The 14,602-nt window shown below is 47.5% G+C and overlaps 3 protein-coding genes across 3 annotated transcripts; 2 read left to right on the forward strand and 1 right to left on the reverse strand.

Annotated features, from left to right (window-relative positions):
• The first annotated feature begins 1,272 nt into the window (after nt 1-1,272).
• Nucleotides 1,273-3,614, forward strand: LOC100843525 (subtilisin-like protease SBT1.2). Its single transcript, XM_003580261.2, has one exon. It carries the CDS (start codon nt 1,288-1,290, stop codon nt 3,538-3,540), a length of 2,253 nt encoding a protein of 750 aa, XP_003580309.1. The 5' UTR covers nt 1,273-1,287; the 3' UTR covers nt 3,541-3,614.
• Nucleotides 3,615-5,503: 1,889 nt separating this feature from the next.
• On the forward strand, nt 5,504-8,032 carry LOC100843835 (rop guanine nucleotide exchange factor 3). Its single transcript, XM_003580262.4, has 7 exons — nt 5,504-6,085; nt 6,179-6,295; nt 6,400-6,554; nt 6,639-6,713; nt 6,789-7,070; nt 7,194-7,532; nt 7,629-8,032. Exons 1-7 carry the CDS (start codon nt 5,548-5,550, stop codon nt 7,743-7,745), a joined length of 1,623 nt encoding a protein of 540 aa, XP_003580310.2. The 5' UTR covers nt 5,504-5,547; the 3' UTR covers nt 7,746-8,032.
• Nucleotides 8,033-8,146: 114 nt separating this feature from the next.
• On the reverse strand, nt 8,147-14,244 carry LOC100844139. The gene is made up of 7 exons (XM_010241932.3): nt 13,216-14,244; nt 11,937-12,139; nt 11,775-11,827; nt 9,735-11,154; nt 9,540-9,634; nt 9,195-9,429; nt 8,147-9,112 (listed from the first exon to the last, which is right to left on the reverse strand). Exons 2-7 carry the CDS (start codon nt 12,091-12,093, stop codon nt 8,538-8,540), a joined length of 2,535 nt encoding a protein of 844 aa, XP_010240234.1. The 5' UTR covers nt 12,094-12,139; nt 13,216-14,244; the 3' UTR covers nt 8,147-8,537.
• Nucleotides 14,245-14,602: the final 358 nt, after the last annotated feature.

Genomic DNA, 14,602 nt, shown 5'->3' on the forward strand with positions numbered 1-14,602 from the left:
AGTTGGTGCCGGTCTCTTGTAGGCTTGCCGATGCCTTAGCTAGCTCTGGAGTGAACGACTAGTTTTATTTTTATTTTATTTTTTTGAGGGAAACGAACTAGTTTTATTGAGAGGACTAGAACATAATTGGGTTGCTCATGTTTTAGCTTTTTTTTTTTGAGAACCTGCTCATGTTTTAGCTGATTACGGTAATTGGCCGGGGCCTGGACTACATAATTGGCCTGGGCATGGACGGCCCGGGACTCAGTTTCCTGCCCGAAGCCCAGCTTGAAAGCCTGAAACGGATGAAAAACAATACTTTTTTCCAAAGGATATGTATAAAAAATAATTTTATCCCGAAAATGATTATCTTAATACAAAGCGCCGGCCACAGACTATGTTCTATCAAATTCTGGCACGAGGAAGTGCCAAATGATATGCCCAACACGACTATGTCTTTTTATTTATTTAGGAAATACAGTACGGACGCAGATGGTCACAAGCACGTACCCACACTCACCCCAATGAACGCATGCGCGCACACTCTATCTCTATGAGCACCTCTGAGAGACTGGTCCGGCACATCATTTTGAGATTGACGAAGTCACCACAGACGTTTCGTAGTTGACGGGTACGTCACTCCCACTGAAAACAGAACGCTGGTTAGGTCTTAGAATAAATTCAGGAAAATGTGACCATGTCAAATCAAAGACTTGAACATAGGTGGCCTGGTTCCACCAGAAGGACCCAACCACGTGAGATACGCTCCATTATTGAGTGCGAACTTACGAACTTTCCTCAATTGACTGAGTTGTCGATAGACGACCCTTTTCTTTTTGGAATGAAGAGGAACGCATTTCCCTTGGATGTTTTTATCGAAAACAGACATCACGGGCGGTTGCCACAAGGTTCCTACAGCGATAGCCCGAAGTTATCTCCATGGCTTTCTCTGTTCTTCCCCATGCGCAAGTCAATACCCAGGCCAGCCCCGTTTGCATATCTGATATCTCTCCGTTTAATTAAGCTATATATGCACCCACAGGAAGGAAGAGCAAGAACAAATGCTGGAGCAAGTAGAAGGCGTATCGATCGGCCAGCACCGGCACAAAGCTCCGAAAGATCTTAACGCCACCATGATGTCAATCACGCCGCGACAGAGCGTCAGAGCCAATATTTGGAGCAATTCGACAGTGAAAGGAGGCTGCACGAGCGCCTGCCATCACGTAGCTCGTCATGCATATAAATTAGGCCATGACCGATCGATGCACCCACACGAACAAATTAAAGATCGAAGCAAAGAAGAAAGCGATGGAAAGCAGCAGGAGTCTCGTGTTGCTCTCTCTTCTCCCGTCCCTCCTCCTCGTCGCGATCGCTACAGAGCCGTCCGCCGGCGGTGAGCTCCTCAGCACGTTCATCGTCCACGTGCAACCCCAGGAGAACCATGAGTTCGGCACGGCAGACGACAGGACGGCGTGGTACCAGTCGTTCCTCCCCGACAACGGCCGGCTCCTCCACGCGTACCACCACGTCGTCACCGGCTTCGCGGCCCGGCTGACGCGGCAGGAGCTCGCCGCGATCTCAGCCATGCCCGGGTTCCTCAGCGCAGTCCCCGACAGCACGTACACGGTGCAGACGACGCACAGCCCTGAGTTCCTCGGGCTAAACGTGGAGGCGCAGCAGAACCAGCCAGGACTTGGCGCAGGCGTCATCGTCGGCGTGATCGACACCGGCATCTTCCCGGACCATCCATCCTTCAGCGACCACGGAATGCCGCCGCCCCCGGCCAAGTGGAAGGGCCGCTGCGACTTCAACGGCACCACGTGCAACAACAAGCTCATCGGCGCGCGCAATTTCGTCGCGGCCCTCAACAACGGCACCTCCGGCGTTCCGGTGCCGCCGGTCGATTTGGTCGGGCACGGCACTCACACGTCCAGCACCGCGGCCGGAGCGGTCGTGCCAGGCGCTAACGTGCTGGGCCAAGCGATGGGGTCCGCCTCCGGGATGGCCACGCGTGCGCACCTCGCCATGTACAAGGTGTGCTACACGAACAGGTGCTCCGATTCCGACATGCTGGCCGGCGTCGACACCGCCGTGGCCGACGGCTGCGACGTCATCTCCATATCTCTCGCCGGGCCGGCGCTTCCGTTTCACCAGGACCCTGTCCTTGTAGCGACGTTCGGCGCCGTGGAGAAGGGCGTGTTTGTCAGCATGGCCGCCGGCAATTCCGGCCCGGTCGAGAGCTCTCTGTTGAATGAGGCTCCGTGGATCCTCACCGTCGCCGCGAGTACCGTGGACCGCTCGATTCGTTCGACGGTGCAACTGGGTAATGGCGTGTCTTTCCACGGCGAGTCTCTCTACCAGCCACACGACTCGCCCGCTCTCTTCTCCCCGTTGGTCCATGCGGCCGCGAGCGGGAAGCCGCTCGCCGAGTTCTGTGGGAACGGCACGCTGGACGGCTTCGACGTGAAGGGAAAAATGGTGCTCTGCGAGTCCGGGGGGAACATCTCGGCGACCCTCAAAGGCAGAGTGGTGCAGAGCGCAGGCGGTGCCGGTATGATTCTAAAGAACCAGTTTCTCCAAGGCTACAGCACGTTTGCCGATGCACACGTCCTCCCAGCTTCACACGTTGGCTACACCGCGAGCACGGCCATCGAATCCTACATCAACTCCACCGCGAACCCGGTGGCACGTATCAGCTTCCCGGGCACCATACTCGGCACGTCGCCTGCTCCTTCGATCGTTTTCTTCTCGTCTCGTGGGCCTAGCCGTCAACACACCGGCATTTTGAAACCCGACATCGCAGGGCCCGGAGTCAACGTGCTGGCTGCATGGCCGTTCCAAGTAGGCCCACCATCGACACCGGTTCTCCCTGGTCCGACCTTTAACATCATCTCGGGCACATCCATGTCGACGCCGCACCTCAGCGGCATAGCGGCGGTTATCAAGAGCAAGCACTCGGACTGGTCGCCGGCGGCCATCAAGTCAGCGATAATGACAACCGCTGAAATCACCGACCGCTCCGGTAACCCCATACTCAACGAGCAGCGCGCGCCGGCGAACTTGTTCGCCACCGGCGCTGGACACGTCAACCCAACGAAGGCCGTTGACCCTGGCCTAGTCTATGACATAACCCCTGCGGACTACATCAGCCACCTGTGTGGCATGTACAAGAGCCAAGAGGTCTCGGTGATCGCACGAAAGCCGGTCAACTGCTCGGCTATCGTGGCAATCGACGGTAACCATCTAAATTACCCATCGATTGCGGTCGCGTTCCCGCCGTCGTCGAGGAATTCAAGCGGGGCGGAGGTGGTCGTGAAGCGCAAGGTGAGGAACGTCGGGGAGGTTCCTTCCGTGTACTATTCAGCAGTCGACATGCCCGACAACGCAGTGTCCATCGATGTGTTCCCGTGCAAGCTGACGTTCACCAAGCCAAACCAGGAAATCGATTTCGAGGTGGTCGTGTGGCCTGGGCAGAGTGGTTCCAAGGTGGTGCAGGGTGCGCTACGATGGGTGTCCGAGATGCACACCGTGCGGAGCCCCATCTCTGTCACATTCGCGTGATTACATACTAGGTTTCCTTTCAGTCCATAGATCGACATGGTTTAACTATGTTTATGTCTTTCGTGCAAATTGGTTTCTTGTCCCTTGGTATTTACAATATAATTGCGATGAAGTACGTGCCAGGGTACATACATAGTTTTTTTTTTCCGTTCATCATTGAGACCAAGACCATTGGAGTATCTAAGTTGCCTGATGTTTAGCCAGAGATAAGTTGATTCCCCAGCTATTGAATATGATTTGTGCTTTAAGATTTGAAACGGACGATGGAAAAAGAAGGGTCAAAATGAAATCTATATACTAATCCAATGGTTTTGATTCGTCAACTTAGATTTAAGTATTTCGTTTAAAAATCAGGCAACTTAGATATACCCACACCCAACTTAATTTTACTTCTTGCCCAGTAGTTTTTACCGATTTTTTAAACATATTTTCACATCGAGAGAAGTGATGTGCACTAACCCAAAATACATAATTGCACATCAATATGATACATGAGCAAGTGAGAAAGAATTGAGAGCAAGATCCACTTTTTTAAGGTCTCCCCTCAATGAGAGCAAAACCAACAACATAGAGTTACGAAAGAAAAAGAAATACAACAATGATGTGTATAGTCTTAAATTTTAGGAATGTGCGAAAAAACCCAATTACACATTCCTGCAAAAGAATTGCACAGTTTCCTCGGCCAAGGAAATGAAACACATTACTTTGACGATGTCTTCGAGAAAGAAAACGACGCTTGCACAGTATCTTCGTCGGCTCTGGCAAATACTGATGGCATGCGACCACAACCAATTTCTGCTCCTCTAGGCTAAAAAGGGTAGAGTGCATGGAGAGCCCGTAAATGTATAAGTGTACTTTTAAAAGAATTCAAAATATTTAATTTTTTCTCCGTCCAACAAAAGATATTTCAAGTTTGTCAAAATTTAGATAAATCTAGACATGACTAGTATATAGATGCATTTAAATTTAATCAAAGTTGAGATATCAATTTGTTGTTGGACGGAGTAAGCCTGGCAAACTCCAGCGAGAAGCCTGGCAAACTGAGCAAATCGCCAGCAGAAGCATGCGGTTAGCAACCAAAGGGAGTAGGCACGTGGCGCTACTTCGTAGGGCTATGATGCGCTATATAGGCCTATCAACAATCGGCATAAGCGTGCCACGGATAAGCTTAAAAATTGTACTACTCTTAAGCTAAGCTGCTATCCACGAGGCCCAATCTGATTGAACAACATGCTCAGACCAACAACTCTTTTTTTATACGGCCTCTCCTCTGCATGAACTGAACAACACTACAGCTTGTGACAGCCAAGGAACACTCTGCTTTCCTCTTATTCTGTACTTTACTAAACTCCTACACTAGGCAGAGAGCCTACTTGCAAAGGCTAAATGAACAGAGAAATTGGGCAGAGGAGGAAAGGAAGCAAGAAAAGCAACATTTCCGGGGAGAAACTAGAGATGGTCGCGGTAAAATAATTGCGACTTTGCGGAGGGCAAATTCGATCGGGCTCCTCGGGGCGCGCGGCTGCCGGGTCATGATCGGAAAGGCCGCAGACATAGGCGAGGGGGGGTCCTTTCCTTTTCTTCCCCTTTTTCCCTAATGTCGCCATTATTCTGATGGCCGGCATGCCCGCGACTTTGTGTCAGGTAAGACGAAAAAGGCCCACGGCGACACGACATCCACGCCGGCCACGCGGCCGATTACTGTGGCGCGTCAATGAGCCTGAGAGTGTTTAGGGGAGCAAAGGACGGACGCTTTAGCATGTTTTGGCGATGCCGTAGGTGGGCACATGATCACATGCCGGGCAGGGCAGGCGGGCAGAGCTCTCTCTGGCTCTGGCTTTGCAGATTTCAAAGAAAATTTTCCCGCGGCAAGGAGCATCTTCGTCGGCAGCCCCGACACCCGAGGGGAATCGCACGCTTTTCCCTTCCCCGGGCAGGGAATGCAAAAGGGGAAGAATGCCAGGTCGTTTTACGGTTTACCTCATCGCGGGTCATCGTGGGGCCTCAATGCCTCATGATGGCGACTTCTCCTGCCAGTACTTCGCCGTGTTTCTCTGCTCGTTCCTTTCCTTTCCCCTTCCACTTCGCCCGCATGTTCTCGGCATCCTAGACAAGCGCCTTTGTCCTCCACTGTACCAGCACGATCGGCTCTCTCTCGCGGTCTCGCCTACCGGGTGTACTACAAAGCCGCCGTTCCCTCGCACACGCACCACCCCCCTGCCCTGTTCAGGACGCACGCACGCGCCGGCCGGAGCTGATCGGTCGATCCATGCGGGCATGGACACGCCGTCGTCGACGTGGGAGGACGGCTCGGAGGCCGACGCGCACTCGAGGTCCGATTACGCCGCCTCCGACGTGTCGTCCGAGTGCAGCGGCGAGCCGGGGAGCCCCTACGGGACGCCGCCGTACCCGCGGTGGCCCGTGCGCAACGTAGCGGCGCGGATGCCTTCTCAACTCCCAATGCCGCCGCCGCTGCTGCAGAGGCTCGGCACTGCGGCGCGCCGCGGCGGCGGCGGCGTGCGCGACAGGAAGGCCGGGTTCAGCGGTACGTTGAGTACTTGAGTCCTCTCTGCTTTGGTGTTTTCGCGTGTCTCTGTCATGGATGTTGATGTGGGTGGATTGGACTGGCATCTGGCAGAGCTGCAGCTGATGAAGGAGAGGTTCTCGAAGCTTCTGCTGGGCGAGGACATGTCCGGTGGCGGCAAGGGGGTCTCCACCGCCGTCGCCATCTCCAATGCCATCACCAACCTCTACGGTATGTAATGTACAGTGCACCTTAAATCTGGAGACATGTTACGAGCAGAGTAGAGAAGACGCTGAATCCCTGACTGACATCATGTTGCATCATCTGCTCGGCAGCGACTGTATTCGGGAGCTGCCACAGGCTGGAGCCCCTGCCGGCGGAGAAGAAGACGATGTGGCGGCGGGAGATGGACTGTCTGCTCTCCGTGTGCGACTACATCGTCGAGCTCTTCCCGTCCAAGGAGATCCTGCCCGACGGCACCACACGAGAGGTAAGACGATTGGACCGCCATTATTGATTCTTCAGAGTTGAGATTTCCATGTCGCTGGCTAAGCAAATGGATGCGTTCCGTCAGGTCATGGCGACCAGACCAAGATCCGACATCTACGTCAACCTCCCCGCCCTCGAGAAACTCGACGACATGCTGCTCGTAAGAATCCAACTTTCCTCGCACCGTCCACGAGATCGATTATTTGGGATCTGAAACTGATGCTGTTTTCTGCAGGAGATCCTGGACGGCTTTCAGAAGACTGAATTCTGGTACCTCAACGACAAGGGCCACAAGGATAGCTGCGACGACGACCGTCCGGTGAGCCACCGCGGCGAGGACCGGTGGTGGCTGCCCGTACCGTGCGTCACCAAGCCCGGGCTGACGGAGTCGGCGCGGAGAGACCTGCAGCAGAAGCACGACTGCGCGAACCAGATTCACAAGGCGGCCATGGCCATCAACAACGGCATCCTCGCGGAGATAAAGATTCCTGAACTGTACAAGCAGACACTCCCCAAGGTAACTGCAAATCTCTCGCCCCGAAGAATTCGTATGTAATGTCACTAATCGATCTTAACAATTATCTTTCTGAATTATGATTTCTCTGAAGTAAGTTGTTGGTTCTGATTTCTGAATGTTTAGTGCGGGCGGGCAAGCGTGGGCGACTCGATATACCGGCACATGTCGTTCCCGGGCAAGTTCGCGCCGGAGTACCTCCTGGACTGCCTGGAGATATCGTCGGAGCACGAGGCCCTGGAGGTGGCGGACCGCGTGGAGGCAGCGATGCACGTGTGGCGGCGGAAGGCGAACCACGGCCACGGCCAGTCGAGGTCGCCGTGGAGCGCGGTCAAGGACCTGATGGAGTCGGACAAGAACGTGATGCTGGCGAGCAGGGCCGAGGACGTCTTGCTCTGCCTCAAGCAGCGCTTCCCCGGCCTCTCCCAGACCACGCTGGATGCAAGCAAGATACAATACAACAAGGTAAGCAAGCAAGAACTTGGCAATTAATTAACGCTGCAAGCATCCCCACGAATTGTTATGTGAAATCTGGCTTGCGCAATTCTTGTGTTGTTGCAGGACGTTGGGCAAGCCATCCTGGAGAGCTACTCCAGGGTGCTGGAGAGCCTGGCGTACACCATAGTAACATGTATAGATGATGTTCTTTTCGCCGACGAGTCTGCAAGGAAGATCTGATGATCATTTGTTCATCCTGCCTCTGGAACGGGAATCGAAATAAGGGTCCATACATCCATCCAACAATATGTACATTATGCCATAACATGTAGCACTAATGGAAGATAGCATAAGCACAGTAGGCTACTCCCCCTAGCTTAGCCATGTTTGGAGTTACATTCATTCCCATGGTCCCTCAGTTACCTTGCATTCTCTATATCATGACAATAGATGTCAGGAGGCACAGTGACTACAGTATCGGGTGTCACTTGTGATTGTTTCTCATATATGGATGGGCATGGGCATCACAAGCTGGCAACTGATCTTCACCAGATTAATAACTGTAATATATCTCATAAACAAGGGAAACACCCTGCTCTCAAGAGAGGAAATATTCTTAGGACAGTTAAAGGAACAATGTATGCATAAACAAAGCTTATATTTCCTATTTTCAACATCTTTACAGGGAACAGGAAGTAAGAAAAAAAACATAACAGAACAATTCCTGGTGTTTGTGACCAAATCCATTCAGGATTATATTATAGTATTATTAACAGTAGGACACAGTTATTGTGCTGCGAAAAAACTGTTATTCACTACATCCGGAAAATGAAATTCCAATCCAATCATGATGAAATGCCTAACTCTATAATCTGTTGAAAATCTATCATACTCACTTTATCTCTCCTTTTAACAGAACATTGCTGAATCTTCATCATTTTCTGAAGAAAACACTGTTTTATCTATAAAATCCTTTTCAATTTTGGTCGGATGTAGCTTCATGGATGACTACAACTACAAAGCTCTACAATCTTAAAGCCACAGGTCAAATATCATCTCCTCCATTAAGTCATCAAGCACACCATGCCACACCTCAATAACAACGCTTTCAGTATCGCATCGTAGGTCTACCCACGGTCCAGTTTCTAAGTCTTTCAGGACCACCTGATCTAATGTTTTTGGAAATTCAGTACTGACAAGAGAGTCGATGCACTTAGCCACCTCTTTAACGAGTTCCGTTCCCAGGGGAGCTGGTCTCACGTTGTGTTTCAGGAAAGCTACCCAAGGATCAGCACCAAAGAAATTATCCCTTATCCTAAGAAGAACTTCTTCCACGCAGTCAAAAAGAAGAACCACATCGTCCGTCAGGCAGTATGATGTTCCTACTTCTGCCAAAACAGATGTCTCAAGCACTAACACATTCATATACCACCTCTCCGAACTTCCATCGGCCAACAATTCTGAAGCTTCTAGCACATATTTAATGAAGGAAACCCTTTCATATTTATCATAAAGAACTGATATCTCTGGTCTGTTCTGCAAGGTCGGAGACGAGGGAGTGTCAAGTTCTTCAAAAAGAATTCTTGAGCTAGGCATGGACAACTCATCTGCAAGCACATTAAATTTTCTTTTGTTACCAATCAGTATACAAAAGCAAAAGGGTGTAAGTTCTTATTTTCAGTTAAATACCTTGCTTTCTGGTTTTGTGGCTAGGACTAGTACTTCCTAGGGAAGAATCTAGAACGGATTGTGGACTCAGCTTCTCCTCTTTTTCATCAGCATTCTCTGACAAGCAAGCAAACGTCAATATGGATGGCTTGGCTAATCCAATAACTGCTGATGGACTACGATTGTTCTGCTCCTCAGGAGAATACAGGGGCACTTCTGCCAACACATTAGCGTGATGTCGCTCCTCCAAGCAAAGCTTTAGTAGACCAAGGAAAGTTAAATTCATTATTAGACAAGAACATTATCATATTTCCGAAAAAAAAAGAACTTTGTTTTGAATTTGCTAAAGTAAAAGGTGTAACTTACTGGGTCTGAATTTATTTGTTCTAAGCTTTCACATGAATTTTCGACCTCGGTACAGAGTTGTTGTTTTTTCACTGCATCCTGCTTGTTTTCAACATCTGTAAACAATTGGATGCATATATTACATTTAAACAAGAAAGACGAGAGAATAAAGCTGAACAGAGGGGGGCATCTTTCTTGTTTGGATGAGTAGCATACCTTCATTGGTCAGCTCCTGAGAAATAGTGTCCTCCTTGAATGGATGGCTGCCATGATCTGTCCCGAGTTCATCCAACTGTTTGTTAGCTAAAACGCTTGCGTCGGCTGATATTGTCTCCTGGTGTTGGATTGTTGGTTCAGCGTCTTGCTCAATAATTTGTAACGCTAATGAGTCTGAAGCTTCTGGTAATATGCTTGTGTCCTCCTCTTGAGGGCAACGGCTGGGAGAAAATGTGTCATACTCCGGATATGAAATTAATCTCCCAAAGGATTCTGATTTACATAAAATCTGAGAACTGTCTTCATCTTGACTTTGTAGCTTCTCAATTATATGCTTCTTAGCTTTTTCATAGGAGAAAGAGCCAACATCATGAGTGGCATCATTTCCCATGCCATTTCCACTATCTTCAAGGTTTGTTTCCTTCTCGACAATGGATGGTTGCTTAGCTATCTCACAGTCAGAAGAATCTGTACTTTCTGAACTTATCGACATGCTTTCCACAGGAAACTGCTTGAGTGAATCAGCTTTCTCAAATGTACTATTCATGGTGGCAAGCCTTAGCCTTCTTCTAAGTTCTCTAAGAGAGAAATGGTGAGCAGGTTTATCACTTTCTTCCTGACCTTGCAGATTAGTATTATTTGATAGTGGTGAAGAAGTTACACTACTTGAGATCAGACTACTCTGACTTCTTGTAGAACTTGGCTTCAGGATTACTATTCTGCTAAGGCCACGGGAACTATCATTTAACTTTGATGGTTTCCTCATGACTAATTTATCCTCCATCAAGAAAGAATTATGCGTTCTTTGCATTTTACATGTTGAAACCCCTTGCAACTTAGTTTCTTCATCAGACTCTGCCAGTTCTAACATCGGACCTCCCAGTGATGTGTAAAGGTTCTGGAGGCATTGTAACAATCTAGAGCTTGGGTCTTGAAGAAGCATCAGAAACAACTCTTTATTTGAGCTCAGCAGCTGCAGTGCATCAACTAGTTCTTTGGACCTTGCTTCACCACTGCTGGTTATGTATTTCGCATTCGCAGATTGATGGCTTATTACAGCTTCGGCCAAATCTTCTAGTGCTTTCTGAATAATAGAGGGGATCCGATTGGGATGTGCACCCGCACCAGTATTGTTCTCTTGATCAATCGAATCGCAATTATGACCCGATCCAACCGAATCGATACTGTCTTGACCTTCATTATGGCTTCTGTATATTTCCATGAGACTTGCAGCCAAATTTAGGTCAATCTCAGATCCTTCATGCAGATTCACTGACTTCACATCATTAGAGAATTCCACAAGTGTGTTTTTTTGTGTTTGCTTCAAGGGCTGTGTGTCACTAGTCATCTCTTCTTCCATCAGTGCTTTAATACTTGCCCTCCCGGCATGAATTGCTTTAATCCCATGGTCTTTGTTACTCTGAGAAAAGAAATGAATGTGTGTATAAATTTTTTATGCCGAGTTAATTTCAAAGTTACAAATACTTCTGAACATGTTATACTCCCACATATTGCAGCACTATTTGTCTTTTGTTTGCTGCCTTTCCTACGCTAATGACTTTTGGTATTAGAGAGTGCTTTACCATACTTCAAATGTTTGGGGAGACGTATCTTCAAAACCTTATAGAAGTTGCAAAGTTACTATATTTTTTAAATTTTATAGCATTATTGTGTTGCTTAGCAGGAACATTTATGTTTTGTCAATTCCAGAGCAATAGAGATCTACAATCAAAACTTCAGACCTACAGTACAACAAGTATTGATCCACATTATACAAAAAAATTCATATAAAATCAGCATTATGCGCACAGTTATACCAGTGTATAAGTGTAGTAGAAGCAAAATATGGATGCAAGCTAGTATGTAACAAGCAGTGGTGGGTTAAATATAGTAGCCGAACTTTCAATTTTCCTTCCTTTTTATTGAATGTCGAAAGTTTCTCCTTTCTTTGGTCGGTTTTATTAAAGCGATCGCATGAATTTTGCACTTCCTAAATGACAAAAATATATTGAAATAGGTTTTCATCGATTTGAAACTTACATCAGCAGCCATAATTCCATTGAAATCTTCAGAACCTTTTATGTCACTTCTAACTGCACGAAGCAACACTTTACCGTAAGCGATGTCATGGATGGGCTAATACAGTAATACATTAACTCATACCGGTATAGTGCAGCTAAGGAATGTTAATAGGTTCCTCACCTGAATACCTACTAAATCGACGGCTCCCGTCTGAAAGAAATTTTGGACTACGACGAAAGTGAAACATGCTGATCAGCCCTGACATGCAGCCAACCTGAACCTTCTCGGTCTTGCTCCGCTGTTTGTAACTTGTATTTTCCATGCTGGAAGACAACATGGTCAGATAAAGTTACCTTCTAATTTCTCTCTTCAGACAAGTTAACCTGAATGTTAAAACACATGTGCATGAAGGAAGTTAGTGAAGAGTACAAAATGGGACTACAAATGGCAAAAAAAAGAAGGCTTTGTTTTTTATACTCTCCTGAGTCCCAACAACTCAGAATTTCTCATAAGCTCTTCCAACTAGTTTTGCAGACTTCCTGACTTCCATAAACATACAACTGCCTCTAACTCACTAAACAAAGAAAAACAAAACAAGAGATCCAAATGTCGGTTTTGACATCCTTCGAGTTACGTGCTTTCATGTTCAAGGGGTGATTATTTGATCATTTGCCCTCACTTTACTTAGCAATTTGATGATTTGCCCAGGCCTGTCTCACTTACAATTGACCCCATACCCCACATGCAAGATACATTCTAACATAAGGTTAACTGTGTTACGAGCAGTGGAAGAATTAAATGGCTGTCTATTTTTTTTCTTATGACACACTATGCTACATAGGGAGTATTTAGCAGAAATAATTGAAATTGGAGAGAGAGAGAGAGAGAGAAGTATTTAAGGGTATAGAAAAGGCAAATATGCCACATATTTAGCAAAATTAATTTAAACTGGAGAGACGAGGTTTTCCGGTGTATAAAAAAGGCAAATATTTTGCATATAGTACAATTTAATGAAATAGGAGGGACGAGGCTTTTCACTTTTCAGAGTATCGAAAAGGCAAATTGAAATTGGTGAAACCTGAAGATTTCAAAGCTCACCCCCTTCTTTTCCCTGATAACGAAAGGGACAGTTATCATGTTCGATAAAGAATCTCAGAGCACATAAAGAAGCGCTACCAAATGACCAAAATGCAAAATATATTAAAAAATAAAGCACTGACGGAAGGACTAGACCAAGTTATACTCAGTTTGTGGTTGCTGAATTGGGATGTGTTGATCTTATTTTATGATCTATTGCGAAAAAATAGATGTATAAATAAGAAAAACTGGTTAACCAAATGATAAAATATGCAAAAACTGCGTAGGCAAACAGATAACAGATAATCATAATCCACCTCAATGCCAAATGCACCCTGGCAATCATACAGATGAATAAAAGCATAAAAACTGGTTACTTTACCAGTGAGTAATTGATGAGAGAAGCCGCCAGGTAACAAGAAGCTTGGTGCCTCTACCACTGTTCTTGGGAAACGACCTGCTGAATCATCTGAATTGCCTTGTATGTGCCCGGTTGCTCTCCTCTTGAAACTTGGCACCAATATCAGAGAGAGCTCAAAATCCAACCTCCGGGCCTTGAGCAATAAAGAAACTTATTGAAGGCCGGCAGAAACAGATCGAAATGGTCGGATAACCCAACAAGAAACCCTTCTTGTAATTGCCGTGCTTCCTCGGTTTCCACAGGATGCCTCCAGACTTGGAATTCACGTCCAAAATCGAGAAACTTGGCACGCCGGAAGGGAATATCTCAGAAAGATCTAAACACGCAAAAGAAAAGCAGAGAGCAGAGCAAACATGCAGGCCACGCCGTGGAGTTTCAGACTTTCAGGCTCCAGCAATTCAGAATCTTGCAAGCAAGAAAGACCTGTGTGCCCGGAGCAATCTCGGAACCCAGAAGGTGCTCTTTCCCCCTTCTGATCCTCCGTTTCTTCACAGCGAACTGCGAACCCCCAAAACGCGCCGCCACCAGCACCAAGATGGAATTCTCTCCGGTCTCCAAATCCGAAACCAAATTAACAAATGTGGATGGACGAATACTCACAGCCAACAGGACTGCCCCCTTTTCACAGGACCATGTGAACGGCCCAAATTGAAATCTTTTTGATCCTTTCCAATTCCTCCTCCGTATCCTTCAAGAAACTGGACCATCCGCCGTGGAGACGCATGCACCGCTTCTCCTTGGCAATCGGGGAGGTTTCTTAGGACGTGGAGCACCTTGCCCTGTGTGGCTGCGCTGCTCCTACTGAGGCTCCTACAATCATCGCTCTCATGCCCCAGCGCTCGCTCTCTCTCTCTCTCTCTCTCTCTCTGTGTGAAGAGAAGGGGGAGATAGGATTTGCAGGGTATTTTGTACTTTGGTTTTGCGGATTAAAGGAGCGGATTTTGATTTTATATCTGTCTGTATTTTAGTCTGTCACTCTTTCCCACGTCATGGCTGCTCGATCAAGCGCAAGCGCAACACGCAGCGGACGGCAGGAATATGGGAGAGAAGGATACATAATTGACATGTACGTCCATAAACATATTCTTATCTGTGTAGGAGTACTTAATATTGATCTCAATTTTTAGGAACACCCCTTACATCGTAGACCCACACACAGTGGCGGTGATTTTGAATTGTTACTTAAGTCCTTAAGTCCTTGTATAATTTTTGCAATTTCATCATATGCGTCTCATGTTCTTATGTTTTGGTCCCCCTAATAAATTATCCTTCTATTCTGGCCCTCTTTATATTATTTTTCTGCCTCCGCCCCTGTCCACACACGCTCGTACACACGCACGTTGCCTAC

The sequence above is a fragment of the Brachypodium distachyon genome, chromosome 5 (genome assembly GCF_000005505.3).
Source record: "Brachypodium distachyon strain Bd21 chromosome 5, Brachypodium_distachyon_v3.0, whole genome shotgun sequence".
In the NCBI taxonomy this organism is placed as follows: Eukaryota; Viridiplantae; Streptophyta; class Magnoliopsida; order Poales; family Poaceae; genus Brachypodium; species Brachypodium distachyon.